The 24,067-nt window shown below is 38.6% G+C and overlaps 1 protein-coding gene across 12 annotated transcripts in view; it reads right to left on the bottom strand.

The window, feature by feature from the left end:
• Positions 1 to 10,151, bottom strand: part of AKAP9 (A-kinase anchoring protein 9) — a 166,399-nt gene extending 156,248 nt beyond the window's left edge. For all 12 annotated transcript variants that reach the window (XM_034964418.3, XM_034964419.3, XM_034964428.3 and 9 more), the window contains exon 1: positions 9,699 to 10,151. In XM_034964418.3, the coding sequence (XP_034820309.2) occupies positions 9,699 to 9,746 (48 nt within the window). In that variant the 5' untranslated portion in view covers positions 9,747 to 10,151. The remainder of the gene's footprint in view (positions 1 to 9,698) is intronic.
• Positions 10,152 to 24,067: the final 13,916 nt, after the last annotated feature.

Genomic DNA, 24,067 nt, shown 5'->3' with positions numbered 1-24,067 from the left:
TGACAGACATTCTTTAACAGTTTTCCACTACTGTTAGGATAACATCCACACCATTTTAAATGTCATATGTGGCTCCTCATTATCTGATCCCTAGTTCTCCAATCCCATTTTCTGCTATATAGCTTAATCCTCCATGCTCCAGAATGACGATAATGATGATAATGACTGACACTTCCTGAATACTTCTTATAGACTGACAGTGTTCTAAATGTTTTAGACTTATTAGTGAATCCTCACAACAACCGCAAGTACCAAGGCAGGTACTATTATTGTTCTCATTTTCCAGAGGAGGAACAGAGCAACAGAGAGGTTAAGTAAATTCCTGATGCCAAAAAACTAGTAAATGGCAGTCAGGATTTGAGCCTAGACTGTCTGGTCCAGTCCAACCTCATAACCACTACAATTATCAATTCAAAATCTTTGAAAAATTCCATTTAGATGTATAATAAGGAACTTCTAATTTAAAAATGTACAAAACTGATTTCACAATCTTGCCTAGGTCAACAACTGAAACCTTGACCACATTTTTCTTAGTAGTAACAGAAACCTCCTCTCCATGCTCACTATCCTTTACCTTTCAGATCCAGCCAGTCACCAAGTTCTGCTGATTTTACCTTCTAAATATTTACTGATGTATCCCCTCTGTTCCTGCCTCACTGTCTGTCATTTGTACTTTCAACAGCCTCGTAAATGGTTTTATCCTCCTCAACCTATCCTCCACACAGCTGTCAAATACATCTATCTAAAATGCAAATCTAGCTAACCATATTATTCCCCAGCTTAAACACTCATCAATAAGCCAGGTGGGGCGGCTCATGCCTGCAGTCCTCAGTCAGGAGGCAGAGGCAGGAGGACTGCTTGAGCCTGGGAGTTCAAGGCTGCAATGATCTATGATCACGCCACTGCACTCCAGCCTGGGTGAAAGAGTGAGACTCTGCCTCTAAAAAATATATAAAACACAAAAATACCCCTCATTAATAGATCCCCACAATCTACAGGATATAATCCAATCTCCTTAACATAGATTCAAGGATTTTCAAGATGGAGCCCTAGCCTATAGTCTCATTTCTTGCCACATCTTGCTAATAGCTTTATACTCCAATAATACCAAACAAGGTAGGTAATACAATACCTTCCCTAAAACAAGTCAAACGATTCCACATCTCTGTGCTTTTTCCATTTTGTCTCATTCTTCTGGAAGCTTCTACTCACCTTCCACTCCCTTCTCACCTGGGCAGTTCCTCCCCATCCTTTAAGGCTTCATTCAGTGTTTATCCATCCAGAAAGCCTTCCCTAACTGCCAAGATAGAATCAGATATCCCTCTTCTGTGTTTTTCATGGACCCAGAATTATATTACCCATTGTGTATTTATAATTATCTCTTTATGTGTCTGCCTACTAACTAAATAATGCTTAGGCTTGGCAGACTCCATGTCTCTCATATCCTATCATCTTAGCAAAGTGCCTAGCAAGTAGTAAGTGTTCAATCATATTTACTGAATGAGTAAATAAATAGCTCCCTGTAGTTCACTCTGGATACTTAACTTATTGTGTCGTGATTGACTTTCTACTCGAATGTGAAAGTATCAGAGGCAAGCTTGTGACTATCTCTGAATTCCCACTGACTTGCATAAAGTAGAGGCTCGAGTAAATACTAAGTTATCTAGGATTTGATCTGAAAGACTGAAAAGAATGGAGTAGAGGATTAACAAAATGAAAAGGGTGTTTTAAGATGAACCCAGTGACAATATACAGGATGAACCAGAGAAGATGAATAGAGGCAAGGGAACTAGACAGATGAGGGGATGTGGGCCTGATTTTATTGGACTGCAATATTAGAATAGAAAGAAAAAGGTTAAGTGGGAGACAAATTTTTTTATTTTTATTTTTTATTTTTATTTTTTGAGACGGAGTCTCACTCTGTTGCCCAGGCTGGAGTGCAGTGGCATGATCTTGGCTCACTGCAAGCGTGTGAGACAAATTTTTAATTTAAAAAGTAGGATGTGGTTATGAGTATATAGAATAAAGGAAAATAATCACAGAATAATTCAAAGGATCTTTCAATCAAGATGCTTTCTGAATATATTAATAGGTATGAACTAAACTACTGAGCCTAGAAAATATGATGATACATGAGACAGAAAAGAGAAAATTAGCTGGGCGTGGTGGCTCACACCTATAATCCCAGCACACTGGGAGGCCAAGGTGGGAGAACCGCTTGAGCCCAGGAGTTCAAGACCAGCCTGGGCAACATGGCAAAACCCTGTCTCTACAAAAAATTTAAAAATTAGCCAGGCATGGTGGTGAGCCCCCGCAGCCCCAGCTACTCGGGAGCCTGAAGTGAGAGGATCAATTGAATTCAGGAGGTCGAGGTTGCAATGAGCCGTGATCATGCCGCCACATTCCAGCTGGGGCAACAGAGTGAGATCCTGTCTCAAAAAATGAAAGAAAAGAAAAAAAAGAGAAATAAAAGAAAATAGAGAGAAAGAGAGTGAGATAGAGAAAGAAAGAAGAGAAAGCTTAGAACATTAAAAAAATTTAAGTACAAATCCTAGAGAAAAAGTAGACAGACTCTCCTGCCATACAATTAAAATTCTGAGGCCTATTAAAATTGCCTACCTTATTTCACCCTTTGAATTTATTTAAAAATTACACATTCTTCTCAACTAAAAAAAAAACCTCAAATTATCTTTTCTTTTTCTCAAACTTTATTATAAAAATTACTAATGGTTGTTTAAAGTGGAAAAGTGAGAGTTCTCTTGCTGAGTCATTAGAAATGCTCAGATATGAATTTTCATTGTGAAAGGAATTTATACAAATTAAAATTAAATATTATTTTGGCAAATATAAAAAATTTCACACCAAAAGAATTTCCAATATTTTTAAGTTGTATATGAATAGAAAAGAGTTTCTGTAACTTTCAGCCAAAACTCATTATTTCATATATAAACTCCTAGTAGATATTTCCTAATGCAGTTTTAACATATTTTCTAATACCTTGCCATTTAGAAGAAGATCTACTAATTTATTTGGCTCTCAAGAAATGGAGTAGAGGATATAAACGGCATAAGAATTAACTGAGATCTCTGCCCCATGCCCACTGCAATCCCCACAAGGTCTCCTTCACACACAAAATTTGATTCATGATATATATGGAGAACTACTATTTTAGTTATAATTGATCCCTGTCACTATCTTCTCTGGGGAAACAACTAATAAGGCAATACTAACTTGAATAAAAGTGAGACCCTAGCCTGGACGTTGTGGCTCACGCCTGTAATCCCAGCACTTTGGGAGGCCGAGGCAGGCGGATCACGAGGTCAGGAGATTGAGACCATACTGGCTAACACAGTGAAACCCCGTCTCTACTAAAAATACAAAAAAATTAGCCGGGCGTGGCAGCATGCGCCTGTGGTCCCAGCTGCCGGGGAGGCTGAGGCAGGAGAATGGCGTGAACCCGGGAGGCAGAGCTTGCACTGAGCTGAGATAGTGCCACTGCACTCCAGCCTGGGTGACAGAGCAAGACTCTGTCTCAAAAAAAAAAAAAAAAAAAAAAAGTGAGACCCTGGAGGAATAAATACAGCCTAACCACAGAACCCACAATGAGCAATCCTAGTAAACAACAAGGAATTTTATAGTGTGTTGAGTACTAATAGGAGAGAGAGCCTAGATTTTATACCCTATTAGTTTTTCAGAGATCTGTAAATCAGAGAACCTATGAAATCAATCTTTACAGATTAGGACTTTGTATAGTAAAGTTGATTATAGTTCTGAATCATCAAAACAATAATCTTGGGGGCTTTAAGAAATTATTTCTTAAAAGGGGGAAAAACTCTTAGACTTTTACAGAGAAACTTTCACACCACACAAAAATCTCAGAGAACAGTAAACCACAATAAGAATCTTAACTCTGATGGTAACTGAAAACAAACACTACATTGTTAGTGAACAAGGAGGAAAAAGGAATTTTACATATTACAAAAGAATCTATAAATTTAAACAAAGAACCTAAGCAAAACTACTCCTGAAATAATGTTAAATTTTTGAATACTCTGAATATTGAACACTTTTGAATACTGTTAAACCCATGCAAAAATCAACCAAAGCTTTATGCAATGTACCTAGAAGGGCACTAAGTGTTGTAAGTTACAGTTTGGTGATGACTAAGACAAAAAGTAAAAGGGGTGTCAATATGACAACAAAGACATCTCATACTGGTGAAGTAGCTACAGATCCCCCATGTTTAAAATGACAGGTCTTTTCATTTTTGAACACTAAGTTACTTTTTTCTCACAGTGTAAATGGACTGGCAATGATCAAGCCAAAAATCCAACAGGTGCCCCTTTAACCAACTGCATGCACTTGTAAAACAGCTGCTCATGGAATGGAATGACTCACTGGCCAACAAAGAAATCAAGCTTCAGCATCATGCTGTTATCAACTCACCAAGAACCTATTATTCAAAGGAAGCAACAATTTAAACTTTGGCAAAGCCCAAAAAGCCTAAAAATATATATATATGGAAGATAATCCCACTGGGGATACGTATTTCTACCCATTCCTCTCTGGTGCTTGAGTGCACACGTTCTCTCTCTCTCCACACATACAGAAAGGAAATATATATTTTATATACATATATAATTAATATTAGATAAAAGAAGTTGGTAACAACCCAATTAAAAAATGGGCAAGGGATATTAATAGACATTTCTCTAAAGAAGATCTACAAATGGGCTAGGCGCAGTGGCTCAGGCCTGTAATCCCAGCACTTTGGGAGGCTGAGGTGGGCAGATCACCTGAGGTCAGGAGTTCAAGACCAGCCTGGCCAACATGGTGAAATCCCATTTCTGCTAAAAATACAAAAAAATTAATCGGGCATGGTGGTGGATGCCTGTAATCACAGCTACTGGGGAGGCTGAGGTGGGCAGATCACCTGAGGTCAGGAGTTCAAGACCAGCCTGGCCAACGTGGTGAAACCCCATCTCTGCTAAAAATACAAAAAAATGAATCGGGCATGGTGGTGGATGCCTGTAATCCCAGCTACTGGGGAGGCTGAGGCAGGAGAATCACTTGAACCCAGGAGGTGGAGGTTGCAGTGAGCTGAGGTTGTGCCATTGCACTCAAGCCTGGGAGACAAGAGCAAAACTCCATCTCAAAAAAAAAAAAAAAAAAAAAGAAATCTACAAGTGGCCAAAAAGTGCATTAAAAGATGATACTCAACATCATTATTCATTAGGAAAATACAAACCAAAACCACAATTAGAAACCACTTAATACCCACAAGGATGAGTATTAAAAAAACAAAAAAACAAAACAAACAAACAAACAAAACAGAAAACACAACTGTTAATGAGGTTATGGGAAAACTGGAATGTCCTATACATTGCTGATGGGAAGGTAAAATGGTACAGTCACTATGGAAACAGTTTGGCAGTTCCTCAAAAAGTTGAAATATAACTACCATATGACCTTGCTCAGTTCTACTACTAGGTATATACCCAAGAGAAATGAAAACAGGTACTCAAATACATCCATACAAATGTTCACAGCAGCACTATTCACAATAGCCAAAAGACAGAAACAACCCAAATGCCTATCAATGGACAAATTATGGTATATACATACAATGGAATATTATTCAGCCATAAAAAGGAATGAAGTACTGATATATGCAGCAAAATGGATGAACCTTGAAAACATACTAAGTGAAAGAAGCCAGACACAAAGGGTCACATATTATATGATTCCTTTCATATTAAATATCTACAACTGGTAAATCCAGAGAGTGCGTTGGTGATTGTTAGTGGCTAGAGGGAAGAAGCAATGAAGAATATCTGCTTAATGGGCACAGGGTTATATTTTGAGATGAAAAAATGTTTGGGAAGTAGACAGAAGCGGTAGTTGCATAACATTGTGTTAAGCCACTGTGTTAAGTTCACTTAAAGATGGTTAATTTTGCTTATGAGTTTCACCTCAATTAAAAAAAATTATAGCTTCTTTATATCTAGCACCTAGAGAACTCAAAAAGCTCCCAACCATTATTTCATTTATCCTTCAAAACACCTGTTGAGGCACACATCATAAGATTATTCCAACAGACAATAAGGCACAGAATTTGTGATCATTTAAATAAATGCTTGCGGCCGGGCGCGGTTGCTCACGCCTGTAATCCCAGCACTTTGGGAGGCCAAGGTGGACGGATCACAAGGTCAGGAGTTCGAGACCAGCCTGGCCAACATGGTGAAACCCCATCTCTACTAAAAATACAAAAATTAGCCAGGCGTGGTGGTAAATGCCTGTAATCCCAGCTACTTGGGAGGCTGAGGCAGGAGAATCGCTTGAACCTGGGAGGTGGAGGCTGCAGTGAGCCAAGATCCTGCCACTGCACTCTAGCCTGGGAGACAGGCTGTCTCAAAAAAAAAAAAAAAAAAAAAGGCATTTGAATATTCTTTTCTGGTCATAAAAGAGATACATTGTATCAAGAATTTGGAAAATACTAAAAGTATAAAGAAAATTAAAATTTCCTATAAGCCACCACCCAGAGATAGCCACGATTTACATCTTGGTGCTTTTTTTCAGGTGTCTTCATATTTAAATATGTACATATACCTTTTCCTGGTAACTTTTTTCTTTTTAACCTGGCATTATTTGTGGGCATTTTCCACACTCAAAAAGTCTTTGTAGAATTATTTTACATATCATAATTTATTAACCCATTATTACAGATTTGGGGTAGTATAAAACATTTTATACAGTATACTATATATTATACTGCATACATGACAAACTGTTTAAAAAGTGATCATTTATAAGGTTTAGATACAGAAAGGGAATTTTTCAATGGAACTGTTTATCAATAAATTACCCCCAAAAAGATTTGTAAGTTGTGGTTTGCAAAACTAGATTATCAAATACAATACTTAAGTCCAGTGAACAAATGAGACATTTGGAGAATGAAGTCTCAGATAAACTTTGGAAAATGATCATTTAAAGTTGTTTCTGATGCCAGCAATATGGATTTCACATTAAGAGAATTCTAGATTACTGTTATTAAATTACAACCGTGCTAGCAAAGTAACACTTATTAATGACTCATTAATCATTCTGTTCATTCATTAAGCAAATATGTATGAATAACTATTTGAAAGGCATTATATTATGTTGCATTAATATCAATAGTAAAGCTTTCTTAGTAATTCTATAAAATGACATAGTAGTATTTAAAACACTTTAACAAAACATGGAAGAATATCCCCCAAATCCTACTGCAGCTCATCCCTCTTTGTACTTATCACCCAGAGTCTGTCTCTCCCACTAAACAGTGAGCAACTTGAGAGCAGACACTGTCACCACCTCTAGGTATAAAATAGGGATTCAATATACGTTTGCTGAATAACATTATAATCCAGAGTTTTTCAGTTCTAATCTGAAAGCACACGTTTATACAAATGAAATAATGTATATACTATTTTTGATAATGCCCTTTTCACACTATTTTTCATATTCCTATCAGTCTTCATAATCTTAATGGCTTTAAAATATTCCATCATATTTATATAACTTAGAAAATGATTCCCTTCGTGTTGTCTTTAAAAGTTATTTCCAGGGGTTTTTGTTTGTTTGTTTGTTTTTTGAAACAGGATCTCATTCTGCTGCCCAGGCTGGAGTGCAGTAGCATGATGATAGCTCACTGCAGCCTCGAACTCCTGGGCTCAAGTGATCCTCCCACCTCAGACTCCTGAGTAGCTAGGACTACATACAGGCACACACCACCACGCCCTGCTATTTTTTTTTTTAATTTAATTTTTTGTTGAGTCTCACTATGTTGCCCAGGTTGGTCTTGAACTCCTGGTGTCAAGCGATCCTCTCGCCCCAGGCTCCCAATGTCAGCATTTTTATATTGTATAGCTAATGTTGCAGCAAACACACCTTGCCTTACAAGTCTCATAGATTTATATCTTACTGGAAAAAGGGCTAAATTCTAAAAGAAGATAATCTTTTACAACAAAAATTCACCTTAAACAGGTTTTTACCCCATACATAGAATTCTGAAAGATAAAGAAACACATAAAGAAACTAGAATTGTATTTTGCCACATCAACTACAACTGCAAGCAATTTAAATAAATCCTCTATTATGAAATGTGTATGTCCAAAGTAAACCATGTTTTGTAGGACTGCTTCACATATATTCAGGAAAGACATTTCTGGGGGCAGGCAATAAAAATTGTGAGGTAACAGACAAGTAAGACATCTAATCAGATTTTCAATGCTTTTGGAGGGGCACACACTTCACCTCCACTACTTCCTTAGATGCATAGAGCTTGCTCAGCCCCTCAGATTGCACAAGTGTAGGCTTTGGACTTCTAAAGATACCCTGATTCCCCTTTCCCACCATTTATAGATTAGAAAGTAAAAATTTACCTGGCTATATACAAGCATTTAAACCTTGATCTTAAATAGAGGGAGCTTATAGGAAAGTCAACTATATTTTAGAAATATGAAGCTAGTTTTTATATATATATTCATTTAACAAACTTGTGTTGAGCTTCTATCACTGCATCTCTGCGGTATGGCCCTTCATTGATAATAAATTACTAACCTGGTTTCCTTTGTTTATGTGAGGAGAAGAGAAAGGAAGAGAGGAAAAACAGTTACCTGTAATACAATTTTTGTCCAAGTATGATTGCTAACAATTATCTCTAAAAATAATATAATCCATAAAAGAAGACTTCACTGAAGGGAGGAAGGGGGCTTTTGAGCCCAGACAAAATATATGCTCAAATATGTAATTTTTAAAAGAAATATGCTACGCAGCTTATATTCTGTATATGTTAAATTTCTCATGAAGACCAATGAACGATGCCTGTGTATAATTGTGTATTGTATTGTTTGCTTTACAGGCTTTTCCATACCCGTTCACACACACACACACACACACACACACACACACACACACGCACAACCAGGATTCGCCAGAGAGATATATAACAACTAAATTATTTAAAGCAGGAATTCTATAGGTGTTGGCATATGGAACCTTTCGGTCCCCAGAAGTTCTATTCACAGACTGCATTAACATTCCATAGGACACAAAAGCGCATGCCATGACAAAGACCTTCAAGTACAAACATACAAAGACACGCTTCTAAAAACGCCCCTAAAGCCAAGTTCACAGCTGGCACTTGTGGCACACACAAGCCACTGCTGAGACAGCTGTCACAGGCCAATCACACACACCCAAGAGTGCCAGCGTGCTACCTAAGGAAGACAAGCTGATGATCAGCGCACAAATCCCCAACCCAATAAAGAAAAGCCCTAAATCCCCACCCTGGAAAGCACAATGCCTGCACCACCCAGAAAACTCCTTAAAAAAATGAAAGATCGGAGGTTTAGAAGCAACTAAACACTAGTTTACAGCAATACAGTAAAAGGGGAGTTTTATTTGGACATTCACGAGAAAGAAGCCACAATATTCAATCCTCGCGGAAGTATTATCAGCTAGCACAAGGCTTTGTCCCCCAACTGGAAAAAGGGGAAAGGAGGAGGGCGAGGAGAGATGCAGACCCTAAGACCCTGCAGCACCTCCCTCTCGGGCAGTGCACTGGGGCTGCGGAGAACTCCGCTTCCCAGGCCCCCTCCCACCCCGTGCTAGCCACCGCCTCCCACCGCAGGCCCGGTTGCCTCGGGCTCTCCTACCTTGGCTTTGCCGGCCTCCAGCTTCTTCTGTCTCTCCTCGTCCTCCATGGCCTCTGCAAGGAAGGCAGGGGAAAACAGGGGTTGAGGGGTGGTTGGGGATAGAAAGGAAAGGTCGATTTGGACGGAGGTGGGACGGCAAGCTCCACGGCCTAGAGAGCCGATTCGGTCCGGCGCTCCCCCGCCCGAAGTGGAAGCAGTCTCCGCGCTCACTGGCGGATCGTCCTCAGCCGCACGGGAAGCGCCGTCACCGCCGCCGCCGCCGCCATCTTCGTCTCCACGTAAACACACGGCGAGGCGGGAGGGGCTGGAACGTCTGTCCGCGCAGCCGCCTCGTGGGCAGGTGCTCCTGGGGTGCCGCCCCGGCCCAGCCCTCCGGGGTCAACCCTTGCCAGGCCTGGGACCTGCCTCCTACCAGCGAGGATCCCGCCGTAGAGAGCGCCCTTCCCGCACATCAACGGCTCACAGGTGGCGGCCGAGCTGAGGGGTAGGAGAGACGGAGTGTGCCAGAGGCTCCTGGCCTGACCCCCACCCTCCGTCCGAGGAATCCAGTGCTATTAAAACATGAGTTTTTTTTTTTTTTTCCTTCAGGTTACAAAACTAACACACCTAATGGTGAAATTGGCGAACACCTAAAAGCTCCAACGGAAAAGTTCCGGTGGGGGGTGGTGGGGGGGCGGACGCCAGGTTTTCTACCTACATTAACTGCTTGACTCAAGAATTATGAGAGCAGCTAATTGCTCTTATTACTTCCTTAGCCTGAAAAGTCCCTCCCTCTTCCCTCCACTGGTTCCCACTCAATCTCCGGTTCATCCTTATAGTCCCATCGCACACTCTGCCTCCAAATGGCTTTTCTGACCTCTTGTTCCCTCCACGGCAACCGAGACACATCCAGTCAAAACTTAGTCCCCTCCCCCGACTCTTTCGGGCTTCCCTTTAACAGTAGTGTTCTGAAAGGAGCCTGAGCTTTAGAACCTCGGTTAGGGACAATGCCAGACTACACTAACTTTCTAGCTTTAATGACAAGTTACCTATCCTCCCTGAGCCTACCTGGAATTTTTGGAAGGGTTGTTAATATATGTGACTGCCCTGACATATTAAAACGTCCTGAATAATGTCAGCTTTATTTCTCCTTGGACTTCCTTTAAGTACCCTGCACCATATTTTAATAATTTGTGTGCGTCTTAGTTCAGCTCATACTCCCAGCTCCTTGATGACAGAGACTCATCATAAGTCTTGCTCATCTTGGCTTTACTAAAATGACCAGCACAGAGCTCTGCACTCAATAAACGCTTTTTGGATTGAATTGAGCAGTGTTTATAAATTTAACATTACTATCTTTCCTTGTTTCCCCGACATGTGCTCCCTCAATCCTTTGTGTTCGTCTCCCTACCCTCCAATGCTCACATCCATTCCTGGAGTGAACTACACATTTTAATGTCTCTGGTTGATTACTCAGATTTCTCATGTTTCTCCGTTGCTTTGAGCTAGGTTGGACTGAAAAACTAGCAGTTGTGAACAAAAAATAGGCTAAAATGAGTTCAAGCGTAGAAGTGGTGTTAAGTGAAAAATTGAGGTTAAAAAACAAAAAAGGAGAGAATAAAGACCTTAAGTCTACCACAAACTGAAGATGAGTTTTAAATAGCCCTCATTTAGAAATCTTAGCTTTAAAAACGATTTTTTTCTTAAGCTCCGTAATGCATACATTCTGCCAACTTCTAACAGCCAAGTGCATATTGTCCTGTTATCTCAACCTGAATTAGGAACCAGGTAAAATTAGACATTTTATCATAGGGATGAAAGAATTGAGGCAATAAGTGATTTACTTAGTTACCCATCAAATTAAGAGTAAGGACTAGAACTAAGTGTTCTAATAGTGCAGTGATTTAAATACTGCCTGGATTGAGGGATTATGAGTGTAGATGCTGATTGCCTAGGAGGGGGAAGCCCCAGGGTATCCAAAGCTATTCCTGTTTGTTAAAGGATACTGCTTTCTCGGTGACTAAATAAGTCAGCTGTTTGTAGGTGCTGAGAATGTTCAAGAATACCTTCCAAAGCAACAAGATTATGTCAATGTTTCCTTCACTGATAGCAGCCAATCATATACATGTCTAGTTTACATAATGGGTGCTCAATCAATGTTGAAAGTTAGATTTGTGTTAACTTCTATTAGAAGAGCAAGCATTGGGCACTAGTGCTCTGACTCTTCCTTATGGCACCTATTCTGTCATAACTTGTCATACCAATCATTAATTCATGTCATGTCATTCACTTACTCAAGTGATTCTTTCAGAAGATATTTCAGCAAAGACTTGAAAGAGATGAGGAGGCTGGGCGGGGTGGTGCACGCCTGTAATCCCAGCACTTTGGGAGGCTGAGGGGGGTGGATCGCTTAAGCTCAGGAGTTCGAAACCAGCCTGGGCAACATGACAAAACCCTGTCTCTACAAAATAAATAAATAAATAAATAAAAATAAAATACTGGGTGTGGTGGCGGGAGCCTGTAGTCCTAGCTACTCCAGAGCCTGAGGCGGGAGGATCACTTGAGGCCAGGAGGCCAAAGCAGTGAGCCCAGATTGTGCCACTGCACTCTAGAGTAAGGACCTAGACAACAGGTGACACTGTCCCAAAAAACAAGCAGGTGGTGGGTGGGGGTAGAGAGCCACGGAGATAGTTGAGGGTACAGCAAATCCAAAGAAAGGCCCTCAAGCGAGACCATGATGGACCTTCTCAAGGAAGAGTATGAGGTGAGGGTGGCTAGAGTGGAATAAACAAGGGAAATAGTAGGAGATGAAGTCAGAAAAGTAACAGGGGGCCAGATCCTGTAGAGTTCTTTTCTTACTTTCTTTCTTTCTTTTTTAAACGGAGCCTCACTGTGTCACCCAGGCTGAATGCAGTGGCCCAATCTTGGCTCACTGCAACCTCCTGGGCTCAAGCAATCCTCCCACGTCAGCCTCCTGAGTAGCTGGGGCCACAGGCGCACTCTGCCATGGCCAGCTTATTTTTGTATTTTTTGTAGAGGCAGGGTTTCACCATGTTGCCCAGGCTGGTCTGAAACTCCTGAGCTCAAGCAATCTGCCCGCCTCAGCCTCCCAAAGTGCTGGGGTTACAAGTGATCCACCATGCCCGGCTTCAGATCCTGTAGAGTTCTAAAGGTCATTGTAAGGACTTCAGCTTTTACTTTGGGTAAGATTAGGAGCCATTGGAGAATTTTGAGCAGATGAATGACATGATTTGGCTTATGTTGTTCACGGACATTTGGCTGCTATGAGGAGAAAGGGGGATCAGTTTGGATGTTATTTCAGTAATCCCAGATAATGGGAATTTGGGCCATAGTACTATAGTGGAGGAAAAGATATGGAATCAGATTCTGGATATCTTTTGAACATAGAACCAATAGTATCATAGGAGTTGTAGATTGGATATGAGATTTGAGACAAAAAGAAAAGTCAAGGTTGACTCCAACATTTTTGGCTTGAGCAACTGAAGTGATGAAGTTGCCAGTAACCAAAATGGAGAAGAGAAAATCTGGGGACCAAGTGTTCAGTTTTGGACATGGTAATTTAGACATACACATTAGGCATCCAAGAACTGATGTCACCCTTAGACATCAGTTAGTCTGGATTCAGGAGACAGGTCTAAGCTAGAAATAAAAATGTGAGAGTAGTCAGTATTCAGGATGTAGATGGTATTTTAAGTTAAGGAATTGGATGAGATAATCTAGGGCCATGCTATTCAATACAACATCTATTAGCTAGTCTGAATTGAGATGTGCTGTAAGTGTAACACTTTGGATTTGGAAGACTTAATATTAAAATAAAATAACAAAATATTGCACTATTTTTATATTATTAAAATGATTATATTTGGGACCTATTGGGTTTAATAAAATATATATTGATTTCACCAGTTTCTTTTTTTTAAATGAAGTTACTACAAAGTTTCAAATTACATATGTGGCTTGCATTTGTGGCTCACATTATTTTTCTATTGGACCATGCTGCTTTAAGGAGCAAGTTTAGATAGAAAGGTGTTACAAAGACTGAGTTTTGGAATACTTCAACTCTAAGAGGGAGGCAAGGTGAGCAGAATCTGCAAATGAGACTGAGAACAGTGGCTAGATATGTGAAAGGAATCAGTAACCAAGTGAAGAAAGTGAAGGAGGAGGGAGTGATGAACCAAGAAAACTGCTACTAATAGGTCACATAAAATGAGGATTGGATATAGCAAGGTGAAGGTCACTGGAGGCTTCCATAGAAGGCACTGTAAATCAATCATTAATTATTTCCAAATGAGTGCAAGCACTGCTTCAGTATCCTTCTCAATAAAGAGCCTCTGGCAGTCATGTCCAATGGACCAGAATTGAAAAGGGAAATAAAATCTAATTGGTCTCCTCTATTGGGGTTACATTCTAGTGATTCTGTTTATAACATCTGTAAAATTCATGATTTAATTAAGCTACATTTCTTTTAGTGTTGATGTGCCTTCCAATAGTAAGAATACTGCACAACACTCATTTCCCCTGAGAGATTAAATACAAGATTTTTTTTTTTTTTTAAGACAGGTTCTCACTCTGTCGCCCAGGGTGGAGTGCAGTAGCACGATCACGGCTCACTGCAGCTTCAACCCTCCAGGCTCAATTGATCCTCCCACCTCAGGCTCCTGAGTAGCAGGTACTATAGGTGCATACCACCACACCTGGCTAATTTTTAAATTTTTTTTGTAGAGATGGGATCTCCCTACATTGCCCAGGCTGGTCTTGAACTCCTGAGCTCAAGCAATACACCCTTCTTGGCCTCCCAAAGTGCTGAGATTACAGGCGTGAACCACCGTGCCAGGCCTAAATTCAAGATTTCTAAAGATACTTTTTATATTTTCCACTTGAATGGTACTAGTTCTTCATTGGTAAGACAGCAAACTAGTGTATGTAGGATACCTATGTGAATCAGCAAACAAGATTGTTCTAATACTGTAGTTAAATATTTTGAGCTTTCTCCAGCACCCCACCACCCTACTCCCAGGATGTGTTGTCATTTCCATGTTATTTGATCTTTCACAAATTAGTCAGGTACAACCTATCAGTCATTTCATTTTAGTCACCAATACATATCACTTAAACCTTGACCTCACAAAAGCTGCAGCAGCAATTAAAGCAATTCCTTAGATTCTGTCAAGAATAATAATAATTTAAAAAAACTCTCCTATTTTGTCTGGGACAAAATATACCTCCTAAATCAGGAGGCGAGACATTACAGTTTGTCTTTAGCCTATTTTCTTGTGGATTAAATAATATTTCTTTGGCCGTTTCTTACTAGATCTTTTTAAAATATATTTGATCATTTTTGTTGCTATTCTCTGAATCTCTGCCAAATTCTCAAATAACTAATTTAAGTAACCAAATGATTGTCATTAAATATTTGAATTATGTGTCTCTCCATAGCATACTTGTGTTTCATATATGCTTAATTCCTATTTGTGTCACACATATTTTAAAAGCAATATAACATGATTGAGTTATTAACCTCATTTTCATTTAAATGAAGATCACATTTTTCCCTTACAATGCTGGTTTTGCCTTTTCTTTAGCATGTGGTCTTCTGGAGTTTTCACATGAGTAAATTATCAATATGTAATTCAATCATACCATTTTCCTTGAATCTCTAAAATGTACATGTGCTATTAAAATTTAACCCAGTTCTTTAAGGCACCTCACCCACTAGTGAATGCTGTATCTTGTTATACAAACCATTTTTAAAACGTTATCTTGTACTGAGTCAGATTCCCTCAAACATCTCATGAATGACTCTTCACAAACAGATATTCATCTTTCTCATTCCTCAGAAGTATTTATTTATTTTTAAATTTTTTAAATTAATATTTAATAGATGTATATATTTTCAGGGTACATGTGATAATTTAATATTCATACAGTTTGTAAAAATCAAATCAGGGATATCCACCACCTTAAATATTTAAATATATCCCCCTTAAATATTTGTCTTTTCTTTATGCTAGAAACATTTGAATTATTCTCTTGCAGCTATTTTGAAATATACAATAGATTATTGTAAACTATAGTCACCCTACTGACATATCAAACACTATTTTGATATGGTCAAAATATGGTCTTATTTCTCCAAACTGTTTATTTGTGCTCATTAATCAACCTGTCTTCATTCCCTAGGATTTTACTAATTACTTCCTTCAATTTTTGAAGTCTAGATTAATATACCAAAGATCTAGATAAATGATCCTATGGTAATAAAACTGTTATTTGATTATAAACAGGACCAAAATTTTTCAGAGGAAACTTGCATCTATGATTTTTTTTTCTAAACTAGGTAGAGTAATGATCTACTCAGTTGTTTAACCATTATGTCTATCTTCATGGCTTTGCTTCTCTTTAGAAGATATTGTCAGTTAGTATTTCCACCAAACACTTCCAACCTTCACTTGCCATGCACACCACCTCAAACTGTGCACAAGGTCTTCCCTCCAGTGGCAACACTTCCAAACTATTTCAGTTAATGATCTTCTTCCACTCTCTTCAACTTGATATCTTGGAGTTATCTCTGTTTTTTCATTTTGAGACAGGGTCTCACTCTGTCATTCAGGCTGGAGTGCAGTGGTGCCATCTCAGCTCACTGCAACCTCCGCCTCCTGGATTCAAGCAATTCTCCCACCTCAGCCTCCCAAGTAGCTGGGACTACAGGTGCACGCCACCACGCCCGGCTAATTTTTGCATTTTTTGGTAGAGATTTGTTTTCACCATGTTTGCCAGGCTGGTCTTGAACTTCTGCCCTCTAGTGATCCGTGTGCCTTGGCCTCCCAAAGTGCTGGGATTACAGGCGTGAGCCACCATGCCCAGCCAAGTCATATATTTTATTCCTTTCTACATCATCCATCATATTAGATACTATGCCCTGTGGGCTTTTCTTTTCCCCAGCATCTGACTCCTTTGCAAATTTTCCTTTTCCATTGCCACCATGGTAGACTAGTCCTTTATCTCATATTTCAAAAATTCCAGAAGAATCCAAGCAATATGTCTGCCTCATTCTTCCCCATTGCATTCTGGTCCTCATAACTGTCAGGTTAGCTTTCTAAAATGCAAATTTCATTTAATTATTTTATTATAAAATTACTTCTTGCTACCCATAAAATGAACTTCAAATTCCTAAATCTGTCCATTCAAGGCCCTCTATCATTTGCCCTAGTTTAACTGTGTAGCCCTAACTCCAACTGCTCCCTCTCACCAATTTCCCATTCTAGTCAGACAGGGGCTCATTGGGCTCCACGTGCATGACTGATTAATCACATTCTGAACAATGCCAGAAATCCATACACAATGTTACAGTTTTTATCGGACGTCCAATTGAGCTTATTTTGCAAATATGATTGGTGCCCTTTATAACTAGGGTTAGACAGAAGGAAAAGGACATCAAATGCTAAAACCAAAAATGATTATTCTTACTAATAGAAGTGAAAGGTATATAAATAAAATAGGAAGAAGCACAATAGTACATCTTCCACATTTTATAGAATAAGAAACTAAGGCCTGAGAGATTAAATGACTCACCAATTTTCCATGGATGGGTAGCAAAAGTCCCAGCTAGTTCTAGTCCTAGGCCCCCTGATTTAAGTCTTGCTCCATTTTGCTCAGCTGCGTCTCCAAACGAAACCAGTTTAGAGTTTAAAAGGAGTAAATACCTTCTTACAGAATGTATTAAAGAAAACTTAGGACAAATTCATTAGTGTTTTAGGTTTCAAAAGATAATTCTTTTGAAATAATGATTTATGAAACGAGTATTCTTTTAAAATGACCTATAATCTAATGAAATGTTAGAGAAATTTAAGGTGTTACTATTATGAAAGGATTTAATTATGAGCCTATATTCCAAGATGTTGCAATTGATTACTGAATAATAGTCTATACATACTAATTTCAGATCTCCAAGGATTTTCATATTGCCAAGCAGTCACAGAATATAAACTAAATGAGTTCCCAAATGAGTTGTGTCAAGTGTCCATGTTGTTTTTTAGAGTCAAGACATATTTAGTTTAAATGTGAAAAGAAATTTCAAGTAGTCTTTCTGTTTCAGTCAACAGTCTGTGAAATGCCAAATACTCACTATTGTTACATTGGCTTCTTAGGAAAACTGCCCCTAGGTACTATGGCTTGTGTTGATTTTCAGTGAAGCCAGCCTTGTTTATCCTGGTCTACAAATGTTTGGACACTATAAAGACTAGACATGAAGGAGGCTGACCTCCTGTCAGCTAGAGTGGCATAAAATTCAAGCCAATTTTGGCACTCCATTTTGAATGGTGATTTTTGGATCTAATAACATTCTCTCTGTCTTGGAAAGTAAGATGCATTGTGAATTAAGAGAATTCAGGTCATTAGAGTTTAGGCATGATTCCAGTTTTCCATAAGGCCTGCTCCACTATTGCTTCCCATCTTGGAAGTGCTTAGAGAAACTCTATAACTGAGAAGATAACATCCGGGGCTACCTTACATCCCACTGTGTCCTTGCACAAAACCTCCATTGCCAAAGGTGATATGGATATAGCTTTTCTTTGCGTCTTTAAAGAGCTTAACAAATAGATCTCATGTAAACTGTAATGCCATTTTTTTGAAATAGGGAAACACTATAAAATATTTAAACTCTTCTATATCTTCAGAATTGACATGTTTTCATATCAGTCTTTATCCCCCCATTCTTCATCCAAGAAACCAGTAATAGAATTCACCATTGTGAAGGTATGAAAGGTAATTCTGGATTGATTATACACTCCTCTGTGTGAGTGTAGCCATCTATAGAACCTCACTAAAGAGTCTTGCAGAGTAAGTTATCAGCCAACAATCATAAATTTCTCTTTCTAGTCCGACAACTGGAGTACCATTTGGATCTCTGCAGCAATGATTTACTAAAAGCTACCTAAAAGTTTGAAAGAAAGTATTGAATTTGACATCTGTATTGACAAATAAACTAGGATATGATATAGTACCATTTAAAAAAAAATTTTATTTTCCTTTAAGTTCTGGGATACATGTGCTGAACATGTAGGTTTGTTATATAGGTATACATGTGCCATGGTGGCTTGCTGCACCTATCAGCCTGTCAAATAGGTTTTAAGCTCCACATGCATTAGGTATTTGTCCTAATGCTCTCCCTTCCCTTTCCCCCACCCTGCCACAGGCCCCAGTGTGTGATGTTCCCCTCCCTGTGTCCATGTGTTCTCATTGTTCAGCTCCCAATTATGCGTGAGAACATGTGGTGTTTGGCTTTCTGTTCCTGTGTTAGTTTGCTGAGGATGATAGTTTCTAGCTTCATCCATGTCCCTGCAAAGGACATGAACTCGTTCTTTTTTGTAGCTGCATAGTATTCCATGCGGTATATGTGCCACATTTTCTTTATCCAGTCTATCGTTGATGGGCATTTGGGTTGGTTCCAAGTCTTTGCTATTGTAACTAGTCCTGCAATAAACATACGTGGGAACGTGTCTTTATAGTAGAATTATTTATAATCCTTTGGGTATATACCCAGTAATGGGATTGCTGGGTAAAATGGTATTTCTGGTTCTGATATAGCACTGTTTTTTAATCATTTAAAATATAAAATTTTTAAGTCTACAGGTAGAATTATTATTTAGAGTTGTAAAGTTTGCTGATTTTCCTTTACGAGACAGATTTTCACTTTAATCTTTATACATTCTATAGAAGTTTAAAAAAACTTAGACATTATGTTAACATATGAATTACATGGGTTGATTTATTGATTTCATATCTTCTACTACAGTGGTTCCCAAACTTTAATGTGCTAGTGGATTACATGGAGTGTTTATTAGGAACATAAATTTCTCAGGTCATGTTTAACAAGTAGCCTATATGACAGTGCCAGTGATGCAGGTGGTCTGAAGGCAAGCCTTCTATTCTGTAAGTAATGATTTGCCAAATATGTATCAACACACATGCGAAATTATTGTTTATTTTTTATGATATTAATTATAGTCTTTGTTATAGAATTCAAACTTGGGGAGAATTATAAATGTTATAATTCCTAATAGAGGAAGCACATCTTTAAATAATCTAGGTTTGAAAATCAGGCAAAATATATTAACAATTCACAGAAAAAGAAATGTAAATAGTACTTTAACAGGAAAAATTGCTGGACCTTGCCCAATAATGAGACAAACGCAAACTGAAACTACACTTAGATACCATTTTATATATACATTAATTAGGTTCCAAAAATCCAAAAGTTTGCAACATGCTGTGTTGGCATGGTTTTGGGGAAACAGCCACTCTTACATGTGCTGGTAAGAATGCAAAATGACATAATTCCTGTCAAGGAGGATTTTGCAGAAACTAGCAAGATTATATGTATTTACTCTTTAATCCTGTAATCCCATTTCTAGAAATCCAACCCACAGATTTACTGGCAAAAATGTACAATAATGTATATACAGGTCTATTCATTGCAGCATTGTGTATAATGACAAATGACTGCAAACAAACCAAATTTTCAATAGAGAACTGATTGAATAATCTTTGGTAGATCCACACATAGGGTACTTTACAGCTGTGAAATAGACTCAATCTCTGTATGCTGATATGACCCAATTTCTAGAATATTATTAGATGATATAAGCAAGGTATAGGACTGTGTTTATAATGTGACAGTTTCATGTAAACAAAAGAAGTTATATGCGTGTGCGTATGTATTTGAAACAATAGAAACCTAAACCAAACACTTTTTTTCTTTTTGAGACAGGGTCTCACTCTGTTGCCCAGGCTGGAGTGCAGTGGTGTGATCACAGCTTACTGCGGCCTCGACCTCCAGGGCTCAGATAATCCTCCCATCTCAGCCTCCCATGTAGCTGGGACTACAGGCATACATCACCACGCCTGGCTAAGTTTTTAATTTTTTGTAGAGATGGGGTTTTGCCATGTTGCCTAGGCTGTTTTCAAACTCTTAGGTTCAAGCAATCTGCCCGCCTTGGCCTCTCAAAGTGCTGGGATTTACAGGCATGAGCTACCGCACCCTGCCACCAATCACTTTAAAAAGCAGTTACCTATAAAGGGAGGGAGAGAAGAGGATAGATGAGAAAGGATGTAAAGGTAGACTTCTCTGAATGTACATAAATGCAATGTTTTACATAATTAAAAAGCAAAATTAATCAAAATGGAAACAAAAAAGAATCCCTTAAAAATACTAATGCCACTGTACACCAATGTAGTAGCATAAAAACACTGAGGAAAGATAAAATGCAAAATAAATGATAGAATTCAAAAATAACTATTTTGCAAACCCCAAAGAAATAATGGATCTGGGCAACATTTATCAATGGGTGTTAAAGCCATTAGTTGTAAGACTGATTGAAAATTTTCTAATGAAAGGATCAGGATATACCATCTAACCCTACTGATCAGACTCACTATCACTCAGAGTGGAATAACCAGACATTACATGCCTCATAATGCGATGCAACAGGAAGTGCAGTAGTACCACCTGTGTAGTGTTCGTGCCTTGAAAAAGAACCAGAATCTAATTAAGCCTCTGTAGCCAAACACCAGTTTATATGGAATCCAAGTGGTGAAAGAATGAGTTAAAGGACACCATGAGAAAACAGTCATCCAAATCTAGAATGTGAGACATTCTACATGACTAGATCTTGTACAACTGTTTTCTCTAATGGAGGGGGAAAAGTGGACAGTCCTAGAATAACAAGACATAGATACATAATCAAATAAAGTTTGTAGGCATCTTCTGAACTCTGTTTCTAACAAACAACTGAAAAAATACATTTTTGAGACAATGCAATGGACTGGGTATTAGATGATGGTAAGGAATTACGTTTACCATATAAGGTGAGGTGGATATGTAAAATGCAAGTGTCCTTATCAGCAAAAAACTAATAAAGGTGATGTTCACAGAATACATTTTATAACTCAAAAGTCATTCATTTTGACTGTTACAAGAGGTCACCATCAAGCATTTCCAGTTCCCAATCCTTATACTATATAAATATTGTATTTTTTAGTATGATATTCATTGGTTGTAAAGTCTTAGGTTGAGCATTTTGCCAACCAGTATTTGATTTTCATTTTATTTACAAATGTACTCATGACCAAATAGCTCTCCAGAACTTATAATATAAAATATACAACTTATTTGTATACATGTATTTTTAACGTGTTATACTATACTGGTATAAATAATGATTTCACAAAATTTGTCCTTGTTTATGATTTGATTAGTTTTGCATTCTTATACAGGAGGGAATGTAGATTTGTATATCAATGAAATTCAATTCTGCATAGACTGACCAAGGGATTCATGAAAAAAAAAAAAACGGCTTAGGTGTAAAGACATAAAATTAGAAACAGATAACTCACTTTAGTATCAGTATTGCTGTACTTTTCATGATTACTCTTTTTTCCATTACCTGTTCAGATAATGAAAAACATAAATTGATTTTCAATAAATGTCTTATGACAATTTCCGTTCTATGTATTTTAATCCAAATTGCTATAGCAATCACTGCAGTCCCTAGGAACTAGAGATGAGAAAGTAGTGGAAACGATGAATTCACAGAGCCTGTATACAGTTTTGATCTCTTCTCTTTAATCTCCTTTGTTTCATCTTTGATAATTTATGAAAGTTATATCTGCACAAGACAAGCTAAACAGTAGATTAACATAATAATCTAGAATACTTGAGCAGAACAAACAACTGAATCATCTAGCTAATGGCTTCAATTCTCTACTGTCCTTTTTTTTTTAAACAAAACTAAACAACTCAAGAGAACCTTTCGCGCATTCTGTAATACAACCCGTGTCTTTTGCTTCCTCCCCCAATCTCTTTCATCTCTCAAACCAAACCTTTCCAATGTGCCCTTTAGAACTCACGATTGTATTATAGTTAGCAAAATCCTAGATATCTCAAAACCTTTTTTCTGATGTTTCTCCCTTCAGCTCTCCCCTAGCATACTGCTTTCCCTGCAGTCTTCTCATGTGGGAGCTGTTTCTCTCCCAAAGCCCTAGAGTTACTGGGCTTAGAGGTGGGGTAAGAGTCTTACCCTTTACTGTGTCACAGACCGTGATCCCTTCTGAAGTTCATGCTATCAGACGGTACTACCCATCAACCGTTCTATTGCAGATCTCAGCCCCTCATTCCTTGAATTTTAGACTTGCCCTCATTGACTCATTTTACTATAATTTCTATCATAATTCTCGATGATTTCAACATTCATGTGGAGGATCCTTCCAGTACCCTGACCCCTCAGTTACTTGACCTTTTTTTCTTTTCTTTCTTTTTTTTTTTTTTTGAGACAGTCTCACTCTGTCACCCAGTGCAGTGGTGCGGTCTGAGCTCACTGCAACCTCTGCCTCCCATGTTCAAGCGGTTCTCATGCCTCAGCCTCCCAAGCTGATGGGACTATGGGATTACAGGCACATGCCACCATGCCCAGCTAATTTTTTGTATTTTTATTAGAGACAGAGTTTCTCCATGTTGGCCAGGCTGGTCTTGAACTCCTGGCCTCCAGTGATCCGCCTGTGTCTACTTCCTAAAGTGCTGGGATTACAGGCATGTGCCACCGCGCCTGGCTTCAGTTACTTGACCTTCTATCTTCCAGTGATTTTGTCCTCCATCCTACCTAAGCCACCCTTACCTACTGTTACATTGTAGACTTTGTCATTACTAATGTCTGTACCCCTTAATTTCAATTTAAAGTATCCCATTCTCAAATACCCCCTCTTATTTTTCAGCTGATTTCCTTGGGGACCCTAACTCCCAATAATTCTTTATATAATGATGTTTAATCTGTTGACCTTAATATCTTCTTGCACCCAATTAAATCCTTACTTCTTGCCTTATCCAGCTTAGGTTTATGGACCATCACTATATTCACTCCTTGCATATACCCTATCTCTCTTGATTTTGCCTCTCTCCCTCCCTTACCTTGAATAAAATTCACTCCAGCAGCTGAACTTGGCTAAAAACAAAGCACTCAATTATGTTAACCAGTCTTATTTTAAATTTACTACGTTTTCATAGACAATTCTTTTAACAATTTATCTTGTTGACTGAATTAATATCTTTTTTCTCCATAAACTTCCAATACCTTCTACACAGTTCCTGCTTTTAGGTAATGATCTTGATTCTTTTTGAGACAGAGTTTCCCTCTGTCTCCCAGGCTGGAGTGCAGTGGTGCAATCTTGGCTTACTGCAACCTCCGTCTCTTGGGTTCAAGCGATTCTCCCACCTCAGCCTCCTGAGTAGCTGGGATTATAGGCACATGCCACCACAGCCCGGCTAATTTTTGTATTTTTAGTAGTGATAGGGTTTCACCATATTGGTCAGGCTGGTC

This window comes from Pan paniscus, chromosome 6 (assembly GCF_029289425.2).
Source record: "Pan paniscus chromosome 6, NHGRI_mPanPan1-v2.0_pri, whole genome shotgun sequence".
NCBI lineage: Eukaryota > Metazoa > Chordata > Mammalia > Primates > Hominidae > Pan > Pan paniscus.
The sequence above is the reverse complement of the archived record's forward strand: the minus strand, read 5'-3'. Positions and strand labels throughout refer to the sequence as shown.